General features: G+C 40.9%; 1 protein-coding gene across 12 annotated transcripts in view; it reads left to right on the plus strand.

The window, feature by feature from the left end:
- The first annotated feature begins 5,073 nt into the window (after window positions 1-5,073).
- The window catches only part of fat1a (FAT atypical cadherin 1a), a 65,159-nt gene continuing 46,970 nt past the window's right edge, over window positions 5,074-23,262 (plus strand). For 6 of the 12 annotated variants that reach the window (XR_006360621.1, XR_006360620.1, XM_044029232.1 and 3 more), the window contains exons 1-3: window positions 5,074-5,242; window positions 6,732-10,021; window positions 20,085-20,399. Coding sequence is in view for 10 of the 12 variants with exons in the window: in XM_044029232.1 (XP_043885167.1) it covers window positions 6,760-10,021; window positions 20,085-20,399 (3,577 nt within the window). In the remaining 2 variants the exon portion in view is untranslated. The remainder of the gene's footprint in view (window positions 5,243-6,731; window positions 10,022-20,084; window positions 20,400-23,262) is intronic. The other 6 variants (XM_044029236.1, XM_044029226.1, XM_044029227.1 and 3 more) reach the window with 1 other exon arrangement.

A 23,262-nucleotide genomic window follows, 5' to 3' on the forward strand; every position in this document is an offset into this window, starting at 1 on the left:
CTGATGCACCTGGGGACGTCTCCAGGGGCAGCCATCTTATTTGGATTATGAATCAGTGAATAACAAAGAGCTTGAATGTGCAGCACAGTTTGAGTCGAGCATGGAGTTTATGATTTCCCTGAGGATATGGTGTAAGTTTTTACAGTGACAGCTTTTAAGTGCTTTCATCAATTTCACACTTTTTTTTTTTTTTCACTTGCAACCTATTTGAATGCAACGCCACCTACAAATATTGCAGTAAAAACATTTCTCCAGAATGGGTTGCTCCAGACACAGCATAGTGTATTCATGCGCCTTTTTTTTTTTTTTAGGTAATTACGGAAGCTTCTACAACCACAGGGCTTTGCTATGATAATCTCCTGCTTTGCTTGAAGCAGCAGAAGACTTTATTTTCCGAGCACAGCAGTTTGTCTGCAGCTGCAGGGGAAATGTCAGTTGTTTATGATTACTTCCTTTAGAATTTCTGGGGAGGAAAAAAAAAAAAAAGACCTGTACCAAAATAGTGTCAGGTGCATTGTTGACAGAGTGACGCTCAGAATAATCTGCGATAACATATTCTTGTTGTGAACAAAGGCACATCGTGTGAACAGTAACACTGGCTCAGAAAAGGGTCAGTGTCTTTACCTGAGGACACTTCAGCTGGGTTGATATTGAGTTATACTTATCTCGGTTACAGTTAAGCTCTGCCGCAGGAATCAGATTCTACACCGATTGGGTGGTGGGAGAAACAGATACCTGGCTGCTCTATTGCTGCAGGCGCACTACAAATCATCTGTATCTTCCCCAGATCTCTATCCAGTTTTAAGTTGCAAGGGAACCTATAGGTTATGATATTAGTCATGGGGTACGGAGATGTAAGTCACTCAGCATGCCAGTCCATGCCTGTTCCCAGCTTCTCTCAACGACATGAGGACAATCTGAGGCAGATTAGTATGATTTGAAGAGGATATTGAGCCTGTAGTGTGTGACACGGGAGAAAATGTGCTGCACTCTATCATAAAGAAGCATGTAGACTGAATGGTGATGCCTTTCTTCCAGTATAGTGCAGGATGCAGAGGCAGATTTTTCCCTCGTTAAGCTTTCACACAGGCGCAGGATCCAACGACGAGGCAATACATAGATCGGTTTTAGTTCTGAAAACTGTGTTTTAGTTTGGATGTAATCTAATCCAAGCCTACATTCAAACTACCAAAGATCTGTGTCCAGATGAATGTTTCAGCTTTGTATAAAAAGCGATATAAGGACATGTGTCACGTGACCCCATGTGTGTTGCAGTCACAAAAACAGCGGCTGCAACATTTTCAGACCTCTCAGTTTTCAGGGCTCTATAACGTGGATGCAAGAGCTTTCAGAGCAGAATTTATGCTGTTTTTTGTTTGTTTGTTTTAAATGAAAATGGAAGGCTGTGAATGTAACCTGACACTACAATTAGCAAAAACTGTTCCCAATACTTCATGACAAGGTAACAGTTTCACCTTGGTGTAAGGTTTCACATTCCTGTTGCTCATTTGTTGTATTTTTCACAACTAAAACACAAACACAGCATTTCTAAAGTGAGGGGGAGGAGAAGTTTTTGTGTGGCGTGAAAAATGCCTCTTAACCATATCATGGCCTGTTGTGAGCTATTGCTTAATTATGGAACAGGCTACTGCCCAAAAACTATTCCTTACTGCTTCCTAATTTCATGTTTGATCCTCCCACTGCATTTAATTGGACTTGCAGATAAGGGGCTGCAGGACTCCCCCCTAATTCAAACCCTATACATCCACTAGACCTATAACATGCACAAGGACCTGACCCCCAGCAGCAAAGACTGCAAACATTTGGTGAGATCAAAGCAGTGGAACCAGCCGTGGGCATCACCTGACCTGAATTCAATTAAAGCTTTACAGGCAGATCAGAGGAGAAGCTAAGAGAGGGGAAGAGAGAGAGAGAGAGAGAGGGAAGGAAAGAGTGGGAGAAAAGCTGTTCCAGATACCGAACATTGTCCAAGACAAAACTGAGAGTAAGAAGGCGGAGACCAAGAGAGGAGAGAGAGAGATGAAACACTACATACTCTGTGACACACAAACTCTATCTTTCTCACCCCCTCCTCCTTCTATACCTCTTGCACACACACACACACACACACATACTGTGCCCATAGGTCTCATCCGTTTACTCAGCCTGTGGGCAAATTTGACTTTAATGAACCAGTGCTGAATGGACATTAGGCAGAGATTCTCACGCTGGACTGCCAGCTCCAGGACCCCTCTCTCCCTCTCTCTCTCTCCCCCCTCTCTCCCTCTCTGCTGTGGCATTTTTTGGCAGCCACTTCACAGCTCGGTGTCAAGTTTAGTTGTTCACCACATGTTCGTGGAGCCGAATGAACACATTTGCTTCTCTGATGTTCCAAGGGCATTTAGTCTCTGATGACGATTAAAACTATAGGCGGTGTTTTGTTCATCGGTACGCTGACTGACAGTGTTGTTAGGTGGGTGCTTGTATTTATGGACAGAATAAACACAGGCATACACTCACTGCAGGAGGCACACTGGGCTGTGCATGTGTGGAAGGACAGAAGAATTCATGAGCCTCCTCAAAGAGTGACTGTGTCAGATCCGGTGTGCCTTCAAGGACATTTGATATGTCCCTGCTTTTAAACTTTGTGGATCTTCAAAGGGGGAGTTTTAATGGCCTTTTTTATATTGAAGATCATTTCAAAATCGTTACCCTGTTAGGAAGTGATTGAATAGCTGAGATAAAGATGGATTAAAATAGGCTCTATATCAGGGGGGTCAAACATATAGCCCATGGGCCAAAATTGGCCCATAAATTGCACTTATTTTTCTCAAGAAATTCCACATAATACATAAAAAGATACTTCATTATATGTAAAACAAAGTGATCAATGTGGAGCTCTTGTTGTTTATAGGTTATTATGCTGTTTTTTTATGTTGTCCAGCCCACTTGTGATGAAATTGCGTTGCACGTGACCCCTGAACTAAAATGAGTTTGACAGTGGAGCTGCAGCTAACGATTATTTTCATAATCGATTAATCAGTCGATTATTTTCGCGATGAATCACTTGGTCCATAAAATATCGGAAAACCTTAAAACATGTTGATCAGTGTTCGTCAAACCTGGAAATGATGATGTTCTCAAATGTCTTGTTTTGTCCAGAAACCAAAATGATTAACTTTTAATGATTTCTTTGTTATCCAGAGCAAAGAAATGAACAATCAGAAAACTTCGGTTCAAAAAGCTTTGAACCGATCAATCGATTATCAAAAATAGTCGATTCATTTAGTGATCGATTAATTGTTTCAGCTCTATTTGACACCCTTGCTCTATGCTCAAAATGAGACTCTTAATTGGAATGGTTAGTTGAGTAGATATTTATGTGAGCTATATGAAATTGTTTGTATAAAAATAAAAACACAAGCCAAAATTAAATTAAAAAAACACAACTTTGTCCATGAGTAGGTGATGTGGTACTTGCTTTCACTCCTCGCCTCAATATCACTTTTTCCAACAAGAGAACTGGAGATTAGTAAATCACGACTTTGCCATTCCTTCAGTATTTCCCCCCCATCGTGAGCTCCAATGAGAACAGCGTTATTTCCCGTTATCACCTGAAGGCAGCAAGAGTATAGTATGCAAAGCCTTACTCCTCCTGAGCCTCTGTGGAGGAGAGGAGCGAGGCGAAACCGTAAACCCACCACCGTGCGTGATGAGGCTCTGATCGCACCAGAACACGAGGCTCCGGCACTGTGAGGGACTGAGGAGGAACACAGTGTGACAGATTTACACGGAACAGAAGCCGCGGTGATCTCGGAAATGCTCGCGACCGGCACTCGCCAAAAACTGCTGAGATTTATGTGAGGGGGAAGTTTTGGAGCGGCCGCCGTCGGTCATCAAACTGGTCTGGTGAGTAAAATAGCAGACAAGGAAGGACGCGCGGTTTTGTTTCTACGGGAAGCTGCACTCTCTTCCTTTTTTAAAAAAACGAAAAAAAAACAACAACTTGGTGCTTAAGTCAAAGCATCTTTATGGTATTTTTTATTTTTATTTTTATTTTTAAAGTGAGGGCTTCTGTGTGTGACTTGTTCCAAGTGACAACCAAGTGCACAATTACGCACGGTTGGTTTTTGCGCACAAAGAGCACACTACTGCTGCTCGCTCACGCAGACATGGAGCATACGGTGGTTTCGGAGCCGCAGCAGAAGCAGTGAACTTCCTGCAGGCGCACCAGCTGGATCACTGCAATCCGGGAAAGTGCAGTGAGACAGCGCCATCAATCGCATAGCAGCCACACTCCTGAGTCCTGAGCGCCTGCGGATCTCTCTCTCTCTCTCTCTCCCTCTCTCTCTCTCTCTCTACACGTCGTCGTCATCATCATCATCAGTTACCCTGATGATCTGATGCCAGAATGCAGACCCAGGTGCGAACTGCTGGGTGCTACATGCATTTTTTTCACCTTATGTGCAGCATCATCAGCAGCTGCAGATGTGAATATTGAATTAAGGTTAGTCCCTTATGGGCTGGACATGTTTAGGACATGTAAGGACACTTCACGTGTCCCTAACATTTAATCTGGATAATTGCAGCGCTAAACAAAGTTGAACAAACTTGCATGGAATTTAAATATGAAATACAGTAATACAATAAGATAGCGCGCGCGCGCGCGTGTGTGTTTGTGTGTGTGTGCAGAAAACAATAGCAGGTGTAGCCATGATCATAAAGTATGTATGAGGTTTGAAAGTTGAAATAAAAGTAAATTCTGCTGCTATTATAGGTGAGGAGAGGAGGTGAAGATTAATATCCATTTGTCTTTATTGATCTTTATTGATAAAATAGTAAAAAATAATAAGTAAGTAAATATATACAAAAACAAAACAAAATGGGAATAGAATAGGATAAAAAAACAACAACAAGTATGTAAAATATTATAATTCTTATATATAATGTGCCGAGTTCGGGTCTAGAAAGTCCAGATCAGAGCGAAGAGGGTTTACCATGCGTGCCAGTCGGTAAAGTAGATCCGGACGTGCGCAGCGCGGAGAGATACCAGGCAGCTCCGGTGCGGGAGAGAAAGGGAGGCAGTGAAGGGAAAGAGTGGGAGAGAGACTGAGAAGCTGCCTAGCGGTGGTGGCAGGAGTAACGGCCAGGAGAGAAGTCCATGTATTACCATGCCGGGATTTGGACTACCACATAAACCACATGCTAAACCTCCAAATCTATGAGACCGACAATATTAAAGGTATGTGAATGTGCGTTTTTCCCACATTTTCACTAACACTGGCGCTGAGCTGCCGCCTCAATGTAAACGAGTGAAAAAGTTAGGTTCGGCTATTGTGAAGCAGCGGCGAGGCTGCGAAACGAGAGCCACAAGATTCCCTCACCCTCTGCGAAGAAGTTTATTCTCAACAGAAAACAAAAGTTTCACGTCGTCGTCGTTTTTGAAACGCGTTAAACTCGGTGTGACGGCAGTTTGTGCGCTGCCCAGTGTTACGTTAGAAAGGTGTAGGGAGCGTTTTATGATAGCGAAAGGCTGCCTTGGTCTCGTGAAGTGAACGGCTTCAGTTGGGGGATGGGGGTTGGAGATGAAACAGTCTGAAAGCAGCTAACTAACTACTCACATTTTTTTCCCCCCACTTAATTTTCTCTTAAGATGTTTTAATCTGTATTTGGTGTTAAAACAAGTTCGGAATGGTCTGTTTTGGGTGTGTGTTTGCAAAAGAGCTTCACTTTTTCAGTTTTTCTCTTTTTACAATGGTCGTCCAAGAGCAGATGGTTCTTTTGTACCTGCAGGCGATAGTTTCAGATTTAAGGTGGATTGAGCGGCTCGACTTTGTCACTTATTAACCGCACATAAACCACTTATAACGAAACCCAGGTCGGCTTTGGTTTGACACGCCAAAAGTAAATAATGTGGGTTATTTCACATACGACATAGCTGCCAACATAACGACCTATTGCCCCTTTTTATTTGCCTTTGTACACACTCGCTTGCAGAGATGATGTAAAGCGGCTGTAAACGGATGAATCTGCAATTTTTTATTTTTATTTTTGCACTTTCCTGGTCTCATCCCCGGTTGATTTAAATCGTGATTGCAGCTTGACGAGATTGCAAAGAGCAGCAGTGTGTTTGATTTAAAACGGCAGATTATTTATTCTGATGGTTTTTCTGGCAGAGAAGTTGAGCGCGGATAGTTGTCACTCTCATATTAGATTGTTTAATCGTTTGTGGATGAGTAGAAGTGAAGATTTTCAAGGAAGAGAAAATTAAGCAGCATTAGAATGTGTGAGTTTACGTTCAAAATGTGTTTTTGATAATTAAAAATAAATGTTTCCATAGTGCAAACCCTTTTTTTCTGAGCTCATTAAGCTGATGTTTGGATAAATTAAATGCACACGGTTGCCAAATGGCATTGTGCAGACATGGCAGCAGTGTAGGATTAAATCTTGTCACCTGGCTGACTGCTCTGCCTCATCTTTTCCATAGGAGACTATTTAGCCACGTATCAGCCCAGCCATCACATATGTCTTAAAAAATCCAGGAAAGTGTGCTGCTTAGAAAGAGGTTAAATTTGAAACATTAATGCACTTTAAATCTTGTCAGGATACCTGCAAAAAAAAGAAAAAAGATTTGCTTTTTAAACGTGAGCAGTAGCAATTATGGTAAATGTTATACTTGCTGCACATTTAAGTGTCGTAACATTAATTCATATATTTCTGTCTCTTTCTAGGTGGTTCTGTGACGATCACGGTACGATAATGGGGAAGTGCTTGGTTTCATTGCTTGTGCTGCTCCTGCAGCTGCTCTGTGGTTGCGCAGGGAACCAAAGGATGGCAAGGGCTGCCTCCATGCAATTCACCCACTCCGTTTACAATGCCACCATTTATGAGAACTCTGCTGCTAAGACTTATTTAGAGAGTCACACCAAGATGGGGATCTATATCACAGACCCAGCCTGGGAAGTACGGTACAAAATCATTGCTGGAGACAACGAGAACCTATTCAAAGCCGAGGACTACCTGTTGGGAGATTTTAGTTTTTTGCGAATAAGGACCAAAGGTGGCAGCACTGCCATTCTCAACCGGGAGGTTAAAGACCACTACATGCTTACTGTTAAAGCCTCAGAGAGGAGCACCAACTTAGAATGTCGCACTAGAGTTAAGGTGCAGGTACTGGACACCAATGATCTGAGGCCTCTCTTCTCACCAACATCCTATAGTATCTCTCTGCCAGAGAACACAGCCATACGCACAAGCGTGGCCAAGGTCACAGCCACTGATGCTGACATCGGTACGAATGGAGAATACTACTATAGTTTCAGAGAGTGGACGGACATGTTTGCGGTTCATCCAACCAGCGGTGTGGTGACGCTGACTGGCAAACTGGACTTCTCTGAGACAAAGCTGTACGAGTTAGAGATACTAGCAGTGGATAGAGGAATGAAGTTGTACGGTAGCAGTGGCTTCAGCAGCATGGCCAAGCTTGCAGTCAGGGTGGAGCAGGCCAACGAGTATGCACCCGTCATTACTGCAGTATCCTTGGCCCCATCCGATACAGACCACGACCCCACCTATGCTATTGTGACAGTGGAAGACAATGACCAGGGACCAAATGGAGAGATAGCATCATTGAGCATTGTCGCTGGTGACCCGCTACAACAGTTTAAAGCTGTTAGAAGTAGCCCCGGGAGCAAAGAGTATAAAATAAAAGCAGTGAAAGATGTTGACTGGGACAGCCAGCCTTTTGGATACAACCTTACTTTACAGGCTAAAGACAAAGGCAGCCCCCCTCAATTTTCTTCTGCTAAATTGGTGCATGTCACTTCAGCACAGTTCAAAGTGGGCCCTCCTGTCTTTGAAAAGGCAGTGTACAGAGTCAATTTGAGTGAATTTGCCCCTCTTCATACACCTGTCACTATGGTAACAGCTGTGCCAAAGTATCCACAGATAAAATATGCTTTTAGACACAAATCTGACAAGAGCAAATTTATTATCAATCCAGATACTGGCTTAATCAGCACTGCTGGACAAATCACTGCTGATTCTGTCCCCCAATATGAGCTAGATGTGATCACCAGTGACAGAAAAGCAGCAACAAAAGTGATTGTTGATGTGATTGATGTAAACAACAACGCACCTGAGTTCAAGCAGACATCTTATGATGCCACTGTTGATGAGAATGTACCCGTAGGGACCAGTGTGGTAACGGTTAAAGCCTCCGATCCAGACAGAGGTGAGAATGGCTACGTGACTTATAGCATTACCAATCTGAGCCCGCAACCATTTGTCATTGACTACTTCTCTGGTGTTATCAGTACCTCAGAAGTCCTAGATTATGAGCTCATGCCCAGGATTTACAATCTCAAAGTCAGGGCATCAGACTGGGGATCCCCTTTCCGGAGAGAGGTGGAGGCATCAGTCAAAATAACATTAAATAACCTCAATGACAATAAGCCCCTGTTTGAAAATGTAGACTGTGAAGTGACCGTGCCAAGGGACCATGGCGTGGAAGAGCAGATTACAACTGTGTCTGCCATAGATGCTGATGAACTGCAGCTTGTACGGTACAAACTGAAAGGCGGGAATGATCTTGACCTGTTTGAACTGAACCCAAACTCTGGCATGCTTTCGCTGAAGCACACGCTGAGTGAGGGAGAGGCAGCTAAAGTGTCCTTTCATAGCTTACAAATCATAGCAACCGATGGCGAACGTGAGACCCAGCCAATGCTCATGAACATAACCGTCATTACTGCACGTAAGCCTGTCCAGATAAAATGTGTTGAAACTGGTGTTGCTACCATGTTGGCTGAGAAGCTGCTTCAGGGCAGCAAAATCCACACGCAACCCGAGACAGAGGACAACTTTTTGGACATTCACTCAGTCAATCGGTACTCTCCCCAGTATGCAGACTCTTTCCCCAGTGTTATTGAAGTGAAAGAGGACCTTCCTGTTGGAGCCCGGATTGTCCATTTAAGTGCCACAGACTCAGATAGTGGCTTCAATGGAAAACTAGTATTTGTTATCTCAGGGGGAGACACAGAAAGCCGCTTCATAGTAGACATGGAAACTGGTTGGCTTCTGGTTTATTCTCCACTTGATAGAGAAACAACGGACCATTATACCCTCAACATCACAGTTTATGATCTTGGCATTCCACAGAAATCATCATCACGCCTCTTGGATGTAAAAATCCTAGATGCCAATGATAATAGCCCCCAATTTTTGCAAGATTCCTATTCAGTTGAAATAAGTGAGAGCACACCAGTTGGAACGGAAATCATCCAGGTAGACTCCACAGACAAGGATCAGGGCAGTAATGGCATTGTCAAGTATTCAATTTTGGGAGGCACGGATCAATTTGCTATTAACAAAGAGACTGGTGTAGTGACTGTGACAAAGGCACTGGATCGGGAGCTCAGTCCAGTTTACGTTTTGAAGATTGCGGCACGTGACCAGGCAGTGAATGAGCCACAGCTAGTGTCCACTGTGCAACTTAGGATCACCTTAGAAGATGTGAATGATAATCCACCTAAATTTGTCCCCCCTAATTACCATGTGAAGGTGAGGGAAGACCTTCCTATTGGTACTGTTATTATGTGGCTGGAGGCTCATGACCCTGATATTGGACCTTCCAGTCAGGTACGATACAGCCTTATTGATAACGGAGGTGGGAAATTTGAAGTAGACAAAGTCAGCGGAGCCGTGCGGATCGTGCAAAATCTAGATTATGAGACAAAACAGGTGTACAACGTCACGGCAAAGGCTAAAGACAAAGGGAAGCCCATATCCTTGTCGTCAACCTGCTTCATTGAGGTGGATGTGGTGGATGTGAACGAGAACCTGCACCGGCCTTTATTCCGATCATTTGTGGAAAAGGGATTTATAAAGGAGGATGCAGATGTTGGGACTTCGGTAATGACTGTAACAGCTGAGGACGAAGACAGTGGACAAGATGGAGAGATCCGCTACTCCATAAGAGATGGCTCTGGCCTGGGGATATTTACCATTGATGAGCAAACAGGTGAGTTTCTTTTCTCAAGGTCTTCACAGAGTGATGTGAGCTTTTGTTTATGTATGAAATGTGAAAAAAAAACTCGAAAAAAAGTAGGAAAGTTTTATGCAGCCCAAGTTTATTTAGTCATGTCATGCTGTGGAACAATGAGGATCCAGGATACGGATTAAGGTTCATGATTCCAGTCATTTTTCTTCTTTGAGAGAAATGACGGCAGGAACAGATGGGCCAGCTGTCACTCAGACCTGAGTGGGTATTCTTGAGTAACTGTTGAGGTACTTATAAGTTTGCAAGTGACTTCAGCCTCTTTTCTTTTCACCTTGTCACACAAGCTTTTTAAAACAATTAAAATGTTCATGTTAAAATAGAATAGAAGGCTTTTTGTCATCCTATGCCTAACACAATGAAATCTGTCTGACCTAAGGGTACAGTATTGTAATGCAGTCAATGATTTGTTTGCAGGCTCCTTTTTTAGGTTGCTGAAAATATGTTAATAATTGCTCAGCTGCACAGAATGTCTGTAACATCTGACTCAAATTATATCCAAATGAGCAGTCTGGAATTTCAGGAGTTCCTACCCAAAAACCCTGTAATCACCTGATTTGAATGTTTTGGACCTGGCTCTCTGGCCTTTCTAACTAACATTCTCAGACAGCTTAATGTGATTTTTCTTTTCGTATTTGAAATTGAATGTCTCTCTGCATTATACATGTTTAAGGTCTAAATTAGGCTGTGAACGTAATGCATAATAAATAGATTCCTATTGGCAACTTAAAAAAAAGCTAGATATTAAATGAATATATATTAGTCTGCTTCATCGCTTTACAGTTGCAATGTTTTCAGTTAGATGGTTATTAGAGAAGAAAATGAGTTATTCAAGAAGTTGACAGAAAATAACATCAGGATATTGGGACTTACTTTCTTTTACATGGTCAATTTACCATGGGGGTTGAGCCTTTAATGTGATGTAGAAGAGGCTTTTTAAAGGATCTGTTTTCTGTGGTCTTTTGTCAGCTCTGGGATGAGGTGATCCCTTCTGTGGCTGGTCTGCAGTATGATTTTGTTTAATGAACAGATATGCTTCGACTAGTGATTATGTTTCCTCCGTGTGCTGTTCGGCAATCATAATATACCGTTTTTTAAATGCATGTACAAGTAAAGTGCAATTGTGCTACGAGTTGTTAATATTTTAATAGACTACTGCATTGAACACATGCAGCCAACTGATATAAATGTCTCATCTTATGTGGAGTGTAGTTTTAAAAGCTCTGTCTACTTAATCCCACAGGGCTCATATTAAGTGATTATCAGGAGGTTCAATGATAGGATTGTTCTGGATTGGTTTTGTGATTATGGATTACGTCTGGGGTCGGTAGACGACTAAATACAGCCAAGGTGGTAACGCTCCTCCTATGATTTCACAAGATGAAGGGTGTGGTGTGTTAGGCTACCATATGCATTTAAAATATTATGCTTCCTAAAGGAAAATGTAAGCATGGGTGCACACCCCACCATATACTGTGTTCTGCAGCTGCATGTTGTGAATCTTAACCAGAGAGTTTTTTTTTTTTTTTAATGGTTTAAAATTAGAAGACAAATGAAATAGCGGCATAAGGAAAAATGCCAGGAGCCACACACCTTCAGTTATGGAATTTGCTTTTCCCAGTGGGAAGGAGTGAGGAGAAAAGAACGTGGGCCTTTTCCTGTTTTACTTGATGCTTGAAATCCTAAACCCCTGCACATGTGTTTGCTAAGTATACATCAGTTTCAGTTGTCTTCATCTGTGATGCAGTGTTTTGTTGGTTCTATTACCGCAATATAAATTACTATTCCCTTTGCCAGTTCTCCTATTGAGGCATTCATAATAATACACGAACAACAGTATTATTCTGAGCGTAACAAAGTGTTGCTGTGGAAAGAATTACACTCTGTGATCGCTGATGCAACAAGACAGTGACTGATGTTCATGGAGTAGGTGTATCTAACAAATCTGAACAGAGAATGTATTTAGTAACAGGCCATACTTGCTGTCCACTTGACTGCCAAAACATGCGCAGAAAAAAACAAGCTTGTCTTTTGTTTGTGAGACATAAGCAACTAAATTTAAGAATGGTGTCCTTGATTGCTGTAATGTTGCTCTCATTTTCACCATTTAAATGCAATGAAATTGTTAAATGCAAGCCATGTCTTTCTTTCCAAATATGGCTCTTTTTTTCTGTCAGCTTGCTTAGTGAGGCCATGGCAACTGTTTGCCCAGACATTCTCTTTGTTATTAAAAGCACTGTGGTCACTGGCTCGGTGCCATCTCAATTTAAACTTACACTTATCAGGTCTCTTTTTCTGGGCCCCTGCCCATGCTTTAGACCAAATTTATCATTCCTCCATTCAGTTGAAATATTTGTTATTAGTAGAGCAATGTTTTTTGACAAATAATCACTGTTAAGGCTCTGAGCGCTGACACAGAACCTTGATATATCAGAGGCTCTTCAGCATAAACAAAGCAAGATGCTGTCTAAAGCAATTCCGGCATCAACTTTGAGAAAGGAGTTTGAAGGAGGTTTTTCCATGGCATCAGTGTACTTCTGTTTATCCTCCATTTTGTTCTGGAGAGGAAGCATAAATTATCTTGTGTGTGCTGTGTTGCAGGTATTAGAGGTTAACTGATGTTGGTTTTCAAGGCAAGGAGGCAAAGTAATGGCATTTTGTTTTAAATGTTAATACAATACCCAGTTCCTTTTCAGAGAGCCAGCTCGGACTATAGTGAGAGTTTAACAATATTTAACAATAGACGAATGAATGACAAAACAAGAGACTCAGCTATCATCTACTTGCCTACCACAGTATTAAAATGATAATCTTGCACACATCACCGTCAAGATTTGAAAAATAATCAAAAGAAAATGAAGATATAAAAGAACACCACTAACATTTGCAGCGGTATTCATTTGTAAAACACAAAGCCTGGAATAAAACAATGCTTGTCATTATGATATCCACTCCTCACTTTGCTGGTATTGAACCTGACACAAATTACATTCAGGGACATAATGGAAAAGGTGCTTTTTTGCAAGTGAGTAACTGTCTTTTCATTCCGTCTGGAAAGATTGTGCAAGTATGGGTGAGCCCAAATGAGTCAAAAGCACTGGTAGCAGTAACACAGTAACGTCGGAGGGAACGTGCCTCACCTCGGCACGGAACAATTAGGCTGCATCTCCACTACAAAAAAGTACTCACTTAACGTGGGCGGAGTCATCACTGCATGGCCGAGTGAAACAGTGGTGACTTCGTTTTATACGCGTCACACATACACATTGTGACAAGTGACTTTACACCAGGCTCCTGTAGTTGTTGGAGTTTAACCCACGTTTTTTGGATTGTTAAGTAATTTTAAGTGATCTACAGTTTGGCACTGTTCGGCTTGATTTGTGAGTAGGACGTCTCTTCCTGTGACGGCACTCTGGCTACTCAGTGGTCCGCAGTCTGACCAACCATCGCATAGTACCTACTCAGCACGCTACTTAAACCGTGGTGAGGCGAGTAGAGCCGGTGTAAATAAGCCATTACACAGGAGGTCATTTTCAGCACCAGAGGTCTTAAGCTTTATTTAAAGTCTGCTCAACACATTGACTCCTTCACATGATATGGAGCTAGATTTGACTGTACAGCTGTTCAAAGCAAATTGTTTCTCAGTTTGTGAAACCATCCAGCAAACAAGACGACCAGAGATTGTGTTCAGTCTAGATGAGACACAGATGCTGATTGTATAATGTATGCATTGTCCTTCTTTGTTGGATAATATATGCAATGCCCTTTTAACTTGAATCCATTTGCTGCATGTGCTGCAAAAGCGTTCTTTGTGAAAGCAAATTGAGCAGTTTGATTCAAAATAACAAAGTCCTGTTAACAAGTTAACAGTTCTGTGCAACTTTATTTTCCAGACTTCAACTAATAAAGCAAACTCTTAAGCATACTAAAAATAAATTTTTTTGCAATCAGTAATATGTAATAGTTAACAAACTGCTACCTCGTGTACTGTACCTGCCTTTGTATTGAGTCTCTGTGTGTCTTTAGATAAAAGGGGGGCTGCAAAGTGGCACATGATTCCAAATAGTCTTTGCTTGAGTGCTGTTACTGTGGAAACGGGACCAGGAATGTGCAGCGGGACAGAGTTGATTGTAGGTTGCTAAATGAAAAACACACTTTCCCTAGTTAAAAGTATGTCGGTCTCTCAGTCCATTAAATCTTTTTTAAAGAAACTTGAGGCTGCCTTATGCAGAGGATGTGCCTCATTGTGTGTTAATTCATGTCATGCTCTCATGAATTACATTTATAATTTTCTGTTGACGTGAATAGCTATGCAGACTATACATCTTTAAAGTTCAGAGTGGGTTCAAATGAATATTCTTCTTCTTTACATTCATTAAATACAATGCAACAAAACTTTTTTTTTTTTTATTGGTAGTTTTATATTATTTAACACTTTACGTCAGCACTGGGAACCAGAGCCACTTCTAGTCTAGCACTAGCACTTAGTTGTACAAAAAGCAGTAATGTTTTGAAAACCTTGCATGTTCCCAACAGACGCATTGAAGCATCAGGACCCTAGGCTCTATTTGCAAAATTATAGCAGCGATATAAGTGATGCCGACATGCTTTTATCCTCTCATTCAATTTTTAGCAACTATTTCAGTTGCTGAAATACACACAGACATATACACTAGGGTATCATGAAGTGGGGCAATACAATTAAATTTAAAATGCATTTGTCAAGCAATTATTTACATGGAAATGAAATCCAAGTTATTACTGTCAATTAAGACTGATTTGCATTTTAACCAGTAGGTGACATTAAAACTCCACTGACACTACTTTCAGCAGCACTACTCCATTTTCATCAATATGACCACCGTTTGTAATATGATGGAAAGCACAAACCAGTAACTTATTTTTGTGTATTTCACCTCAGAGAGGCTGCCAGATGCTGTTCCTGGTCGGTATAGATGCTCTAAATGAAACCCTACAATATATCCAGAGCCTGTTGTGCAAAATCTTCCTTTTTTTGTTTAATGAGGAGGACAAGATCTTCATCGCAGGATGATGCTGAATTATTTAATTGTTCCTGATGAATAAGCAAAGTTTTAATTTGTTGCCTTCTGTGTTGTTGTTGTTCTTCTTCTTTTGGTAGGACTATAAATAGAGATGACAGGTGGGAAGCCAGCAGGGTATCATGTCCTGCCCAGTGGAGTGATATATGGGAGAGATGGTGTGAATATCCCCCAGCATTATATTGTCCTGGAGCAATTGTGTGTTGTCAGTTGAAAGTGTATATCCTGTTTAGGCTTGCATAGGTTCTTGCATACAATGCAAATATAGATACTAGACATACAAATGAATAGCCATAGTGTTGTTATATTGAAATGAATGGAAGATGACCCTGCATTTCCCCTCATTGTTATCAGAGGCACAGACAGAGAGTACCTCAGGACAAGGAGTGAAGTAATCCTTCTAAATTATTCTGAGATATTGAATCAAGGAGAACTGCTCTGTGGCCTTTTCAAAGGCCTTTAGAAATAACACTGTTCCCAGTCACAATGGACACTTTGTATTGTTAGAATGAAGTCCCCAAAGCTATCTCAACTGGAATTAATAGGCAATTTGAAGAAAGAAAAGAAAAGTGGAATGAAATCCCAATTCATTTACAAATTGCATACATGTAACAATTGCATCGCAAGACTTTTTCTTTCCAATGCTCACAAATAAATGGTCTTCACATTTTCACCGGGTGAGTTGTTCATGGTTCAAGAAATCCTGCATTTGTATTTTTAGGACGGGCAGCGAAATCGATTTATATACCACTGTAAAATAAACAAACTAAAAACAATAGGATTACACTGATACACAGAGCATTGTTGTTCTTCGTGGTTAGGCTGGTGAAATGATGGAGCTTCCCTTCAGTACCATTTTCCCCTAAGCCAGCAGATGACAGCCATTTTTCTGCCAGTAATGACTGTATACAGTGTGCACAGTGATGCATGAAGTGGGAATGGCTCACCGGCTCAATAAGCTGTAATTGTTTGTCTAGGATATTGAAGGAGATATACTCGACATGGTTTTGGTGTGATCCTGTGTCATCTTTATGGTTATCTCTGAGACAAATGTGTTATGACCTTGGTGTGCCCTTCAAATGAATACATAAATTAATGAGTTTATGTTTTTCTAAAAGTTTAACCATAAACTTAGGTCTAGTAGTAGTATGTTGTATGAAATGGAGCAGTGAAGATATTTATACTATTGATTTTATTTTTGTCTGTTGTATATGGACAGAGATTGTTATGTTGTTGTTGTTGTTGTTGTTGTATAAATTCAGAAGTCAATGAAGCTGATAGAAACATGAAATGAAACCCAGGCAGTGGTTCACCATAGAGTGTATGAGTTTGAGCCCTCACATGGTTTTAAATTTCACAGAGGCTTTTCACATATTAGTGGTTCAGCATTTTTAAGTCTTTGTTATATCATGTCATTATACAAAAGCACAACAACATGGTAATTATATAAGGCCAACAGAAAAAAAATGAAATGTAAAAGGGGGCATCTATACAGGAATACCCCCTACTGTGGAGCTGGCCCCTACAATAATGTGGGAAATGCAGGTCCATAGTCATTTTGAGAGGTGATTGGAGAAATGCAGTTATCTGTTAATCTTTCTCCATCTCTAAAAATATATCTGTGAATTCAAAAGGCAAAGGACTGTTTGTCGACTGTTTGATCATATTGCACTGACATAATAAAGTCAATACTTCAGGCAGTGCTTTTAACATCCGACAACCAAACATTTGATTTTGGTATGTGTTACACAGAAAAAGATTTCCTGACACAATGTTAAAAAAAATACAAGTATGCTTATTCTCTTTGAAATATGGATCTAAGATACAGATGTCTGGGAACCTTGGCATAATGTGACATTAAGTTGCTGGGTAACAAAGTTTAGTGTAGGACTTTTCCTATTACGCTAGGCCCTACAGTGTGGTGGTGGAATTTAAAGCATTTTGCAAGGGCTGTGGAAAGAGAAAGGTGTAGGGGGGGGTTGCACTGAGAAAGTTTATGGAAGCATGTGAGCTTGAGGCCTGAGAAGGCTGAGGAATGTGGGGTAGGGGTGAGTAGAATTAAGTTAAGGTAGTTCAAAGACTCAAGTTCATCATGTTAAGAACGAGACATGAGGTTTGAGTACCATTGCCTTTAGGGTCACTGGTTGATTGTCAAAGCAACTTATCAAACTGTTTTGGTTTTGCATTGTCAGCAAATGTAGCACTCTACTTTGTTTCACTGGACCAGTTGTGACATGCAGAGAACAGCTTTTCCAAAGCAAATTTCATCCTCCTAAGAGTGTAGCAAACTGGCTTTACCGTGACTGTAGGTTTTGTATTGAATGCACACATTGTGTGTCTGCACAAGACCTTGATTGATGTACACTGTGTATGTAAAAATACCTGCTGCTCCTGATCGCTCAAGATCCACTGGTTGTCTGAGAATTGCACCTCGCTGCCACTGTGCTTAAGTAACTTTGAAGAACAAAGCCAGAGGGGAAAGAAAAGAGCAGGGAAAAAAAGCGGAAAGCAAATCTGGCAAAGACGGTCTGTTTTTTTTTTCTTGAGGCCCTAGGGCAGGTTTTGCTTCTGCTTTACTGAGTAGGCTAGGTATATGGGGTAGGTGTGGCAACTGAATTCTTCAGATTCACCTTTCATGTGCTTTATTAGAGCCTTTTAACCCAAATGCCTCAGCAGATACCATTTATTTAAGGTCAAGTTGGCCTGTTTTTGAGTATCTTCAGTAATAAATATGAAGAAAAAAACTGTTTGGCATTGACACTAAGTTGGAGAAGACGAAAGTGTGAACAGTAACATTCCTCTGGCAGACGTAGTTGTTACAACTTAAGTAATGGCATTATCTGTGCTGATAGATACAAGACAAAGAGCTAAGTACAAAAAGCACAACCCTCGTGAAAGGGGAATTGTCTGCCATGCTGGTGTCGGCCTGTCAAATAGATGAGCACACAAGCATGAGCATGTCCCTTCCTTTCCTATTTTTCTCTTCTCTCACACACGCTTTGTCTTCATTGCACTTGTACATGAGCATATATGTCTACATATCAAACACTCTCCATGTGCTGCACTGTCCTCTTCTCCATTATCGTGGGCAAACACTCAGTCTCTTGTAGATTCTATGTCATTAGTTTGCTAAGTCATTTCATTTGCATTCTTGATTTATTAACTTGTTCTGTTTTTGCCATGGGAGTCCTGGATTTAGGAACTACCTGGTTTTCCCATGCCTCCTTTTATTACTTGCCTCAAGCTGAGTTTGAGAGAGCTGTAATGATAACTAATGACAAGAGAGAACCCCAGACAGAAAATGTAGGGATGATAATGCAAAGCAGGGCAAGGGAATAAATAAGTCACATCCCCAAACTACCCTATTTTGATACATTTGAGTTTTTTGTCATTTGGGGTGTTTTTCTTTTCCTGAGAAAGTGTTCATTCCTGAAGGCTAGAGGTTTGGCTGCTCTTGGTTACACGCCATTACAGTTCATCAAGTTACAGTATGTGAACAATGGCAGCAGCAGCAAAGAGACACTCTTGTAAACTATTTGAACTTTGGAAATATGTCTTTTTGTCCTGTGTATGGTTTTGTGGAGACTTCCAGGGCTAGCAGCGAGTTGAAGTGTGTCCTAGATTCTTACTGAATGTAGCAAATGGGCAACACCCATATCTAGTAATGATACTGTTGTGTTCATACCATCATATACTTATGTTAGATTTTAGATAATAAAACAGTCAGACGATACTATACATTACCACAGCAGTGATCATGGGAACAGCATTGACTAAAGTTTTAGGCCTGTTTTTGACTTTTCACACCAGAAAACACACTGATAATGTTTAAAAATGGCTACCACTAAGTGAAAGTGCTTTGTTTTCTTTATCTGGAAGATATTGGTGTGAACTGTGCATGTTGTAATAATGGGATCTCACAAGTTATCTAACTAATGTACGGTGAGAACCTTACATGATAAAAGATTATTGTGACATCTCCATTTAGCGTTGTTCATTTAGTTTATGTTTACCTCATAGCCTGCCATGAGAGACTAACTAGATTACTGCTATAGCTGACTTAATGGATTTGAAGACATAATATTTTCATTTCATCTGTAACAAGATTAGTTTGTAGCCATGTGAAGATTGACAGCACAATACAAAATAAAACAAAACAAAAATTACAAACTTAATGAGAAGTGACAACAAATGTTAATGTCCTCTGAAAGCGCTACAACAGCATTTTTCATGTTGTAGCGCTTTCATCCTCTCCCCCAAACTAAAATACATGCATTCTTAACCTTTCCTAGAATCTACATACTGATCACCTGGCTAGAGTTTGTAAGTGGGGTCGTATGGAGATGAAAAGCACTAAAACAAATACACTCCTGTTAGCTTATCCCCTGAAAGAACAACCAAGAACAGGCACTTCGCTTACCAGTTTTCCCCATTTAACCTTCTAAACCTGTGTTGACAGATGTTACAATTACTTAAGCATGCCATTGATCAAAACACACATTTGTTAATGCTATTTATCCTCTGTGCACACAAATTTGGACTTCTTTATGGTCTCGGCCTTTTAACTTTTTCAAATTGCGTAGTTTCCCCGTCCTCCCCTCTCCCATTTAACCATTGTAAAACTTCTGGGTTTCACGTGTTTCTGAAAGCTTTTCTGTTTTCTCAGCTGAATGTTACAGCCCCCACATAGCAGTTAAAAATGTCCCTGCCAGTGAATGCAAACAAGAGAGCGCTGACTGACTGTTGTCAATATGCCACCTTGACATTACAGAAGAGGTGCTTTCACCGACCCCGACATCTGCCTGTTCAGAGGCAGCTGGTATTCAAGCATCTGTTTTCTTCCGATTTCAGAGATCACTGGTGCTGCAGGTAGTAATGTGACACTCGAGAGGCATGTGTCACACATAAAAATGTTCCCTGACATGATGTAGACTGAGGAGTTTGTTTATGTCTCTCTCATCTCTTAGGTATTATTCGAACGCAAGAAGCGCTGGATCACGAGACAATACCTCACTACTGGCTCACAGTCTACGCCATGGACCGCGGTGTGGTGCCACTCTCTGCCTTCGTCGAGGTCTACATCGAAGTGCAGGACGTCAACGATAATGCGCCGCAAACCGCGGAACCCGTCTACTACCCCTCTGTTGTGGAGAACTCCCCGAAAGATGTGTCAATCATCAAGATAAATGCAGTGGATCCAGATGACAAGGCCAGTGATAAACTCACATACCGGATCACAAGTGGCAATCCTCAGGGTTTCTTTGCCATCAACACCAAGACAGGTAAGATTACTGTAAATGGCGCCGCAGTTCATGTTGCTAGCAGGACAAATGACAACCTTGAATATAGCTGCTAGGTTGAAAATTAAACTTTTAACTAACACATAGAAATTGGCTCATATGGCTTGGATTTGAAAATGCATTTTCTTCAGTGTACACTTGATCCAAAGTCCAAATTAAAAATAAGGATGCACAAGAAGCACAAGAAGTTGCTTTTACAAATTCTGTCGTGCGTTGGGATTCAGATCTAGGCTTGGAAGAATGCTTCATTGTATGGCGTATGTTTGACAAAGTGCGGGATACCTGTTTCCGTTTTGTTGTAGAGCAAGAGCAGTGTGAACATAATATATTAACCCAGGACAGAAGTGAGTTGAGCCTACGGGGTGTTTTCCACTCGAACACACAAAGTGTGTTCTCAAATGCATGCTCTGGAGATGGTGTGATGATTAATATTTCATTTGGTTCAGGCTATGTTTAGTTGAGCAGCGGAGGAAAAGATACTTGTAATAGGTGCAAAGTGAAGCTCCATGTACAGACAGAGCTATTTTGTAAAATTGCAGATTTATTCTTGTTAAAGTCTGTCGTCGGAATCCGCCATGTTTGAGGTATAAAATATATGTCATTTATCTAAGTCTAAGATAAATCAAGCTCATGATTGAGTGTGGATTTAAGTGACTTTTTTGCTGACTAACAGATGACAAGAGACTCTGTCTTTGTCCCTTGAAGCAAATTATGGAATTTGTTTTCCTTCCTCGCCTTGATTACTCTCTGACCTCTTATTGCTTTGAATGCAAGGGCTCATTTAACTGAAATGAGGAGTGGTGGTACTGTGAAGCAGTTGCTCCAATTTGTCTTCCCTGCCGTGTGTGGTCCTGTTTCCCAAGGTAGTCACATCAACAAACTGGAGTTATTTTTGTTGGAAGTGGCAATGTGAATTTTTCTGACCAAATAAGGATTCATCATGGAGCATGCCTCCCAAAGAAGACTCCGTTCAAATTTGGGCTCTCCCCAATGTACATGAAAAGAAAGGAGGAAAAAAAAGAATGATAAAGAAAGGGGAAAAGCTTAGGTCACTGATTTGTCTACACAGTTGACATGATCAGCTTGCATGGGATAAGAAGTGAGTGGGAGGATGAAAACTTCAATAAACTTCAATTTCCATATTTATCTTGTTAGAGAGCAGTCACGTATAACACTGTTTTAATGATACAAGCTGTGGGGTATATATATATATATATTTATGTGTGTTAACTGTAACGTAACCACTCTTAAACTGAACGGCAACGTGTTTTGTCTTGGTATTTCATTTAGCTGCAAGACTGTAAGCCTCTCTTTTTCTCTTTTTTCCACGTCAGGATGGCCTTTTATTCTGATGAATTGTTCATAGAATTTTCCATGACAAATGCCCATGGTAATCTTACTGTCGCTTACATCACTTATTCAGCAGTTGAACAAGTCTTCCAAAACCGGAGTAAATATTTCCAACTCCCGGTATCACTGATTATAAAGCTTATGGTCAGGTCCATTGCGGGCCATTTTTTTTCTTTTTCATCGTTTTTTTTTTTTAAAGAAAACAGAGGTAGGTGGGGGGGAGAAAAAAGAGCCAAGTGTAGCTGAAAGCAAAACTGATTTATGAAGATGGTTGGTTACGTAGACAGCATGCCTCATGAATAAACTGATTTTCCCCGAGGATTAGAGAATATTACATATTATGTTTATTTGAATCTGCGGTATTAAACAAGGTCAAAACAGGCCTGATATCATGCCACATTATCAACTCAATATGACATTTACCCGCATATTACAGGTTTTTTGAAATGTTTAAATTTACAACATGCAGTCTCTGTAATTACATGTTCTAAAATTGCTTTGGAAGCATAGGCTCTGTTTTGGCATATCTACAAAGCTCTGCAAAGGGGTGGGAAATAGGAAAAGACGTTAAAGCCTATGTTTTGTGTGTGGGTTTTAGAACTTTGTAGGCATGTGTTCCAAGCTAACTAGCTAGTCCTCCATCATGGGCAATGGCCTTGTGCTGCTTTCCAAATAGCCTGTCAAGTTTCAAACACATATGAATGCTTTGCCTGACGCCTTGGGTGGCGTTGGTTGCCCTTTTTTCCTGCACAGCCCCACTGTGGCTCGGTACAGCCCAGGATGAAAGGCCTAGTCCTAATTTTTTCTGCCAAGTAAACAAGTCTTGCTGTTTTGGCTGTTCTGACTTGAGTTTGTGATTACAGTGCATGGTCAGCTCTGTTCTCCAGCAGACATCTAGCAGACAATCCTGATGTCTTTGAGACCTCAGAATGTAATGGCTCGATATAGCTTCACTTTTGAAGGGCTCCAAAGAGAGAGAGAAAATGAGACAGAGCCACGTTGGATTAAACTTTTACCAGTCAGCTGGATATAAGTTATTATAAGTGCTCAATTAGTATACCATCAATGAATATGAGTAATGTGATGCAGGTCTTAAACTGTACAAGATGAACAAGTTCTTACATTTGTCTGGTGGCACAAATCACCTCCTTCAATACACGTGTACATGTTAATCCAACTCAATTTTTCAAAAGTCCATTGCGACGGGTCTAATATGATTTTAATGCAACATAAACAATATCGATGTCATAATATTGTTTCAATCTGTGTCTCGTATGGAAAGTCAGAAACTCCCTGATGATCCGGTTGTGAGTCAATTTACCATTGCACATTCAATCAGACTCAAACTGGCCTAGGCACTTTGCGCATGCTCCACAGCTTCAACCCTTGGGCTATGACCCAGAAATAAAAGCTGGTCCACACAAGAAGAAAACAGCGAGAAAAGCATGGCAAAATCCAGGCCGGTACGTTTTTGGACTGACGAGGAGACAAAGTA

This window comes from Solea senegalensis, linkage group LG6, assembly GCF_019176455.1.
Source record: "Solea senegalensis isolate Sse05_10M linkage group LG6, IFAPA_SoseM_1, whole genome shotgun sequence".
NCBI classification, from domain to species: Eukaryota; Metazoa; Chordata; class Actinopteri; order Pleuronectiformes; family Soleidae; genus Solea; species Solea senegalensis.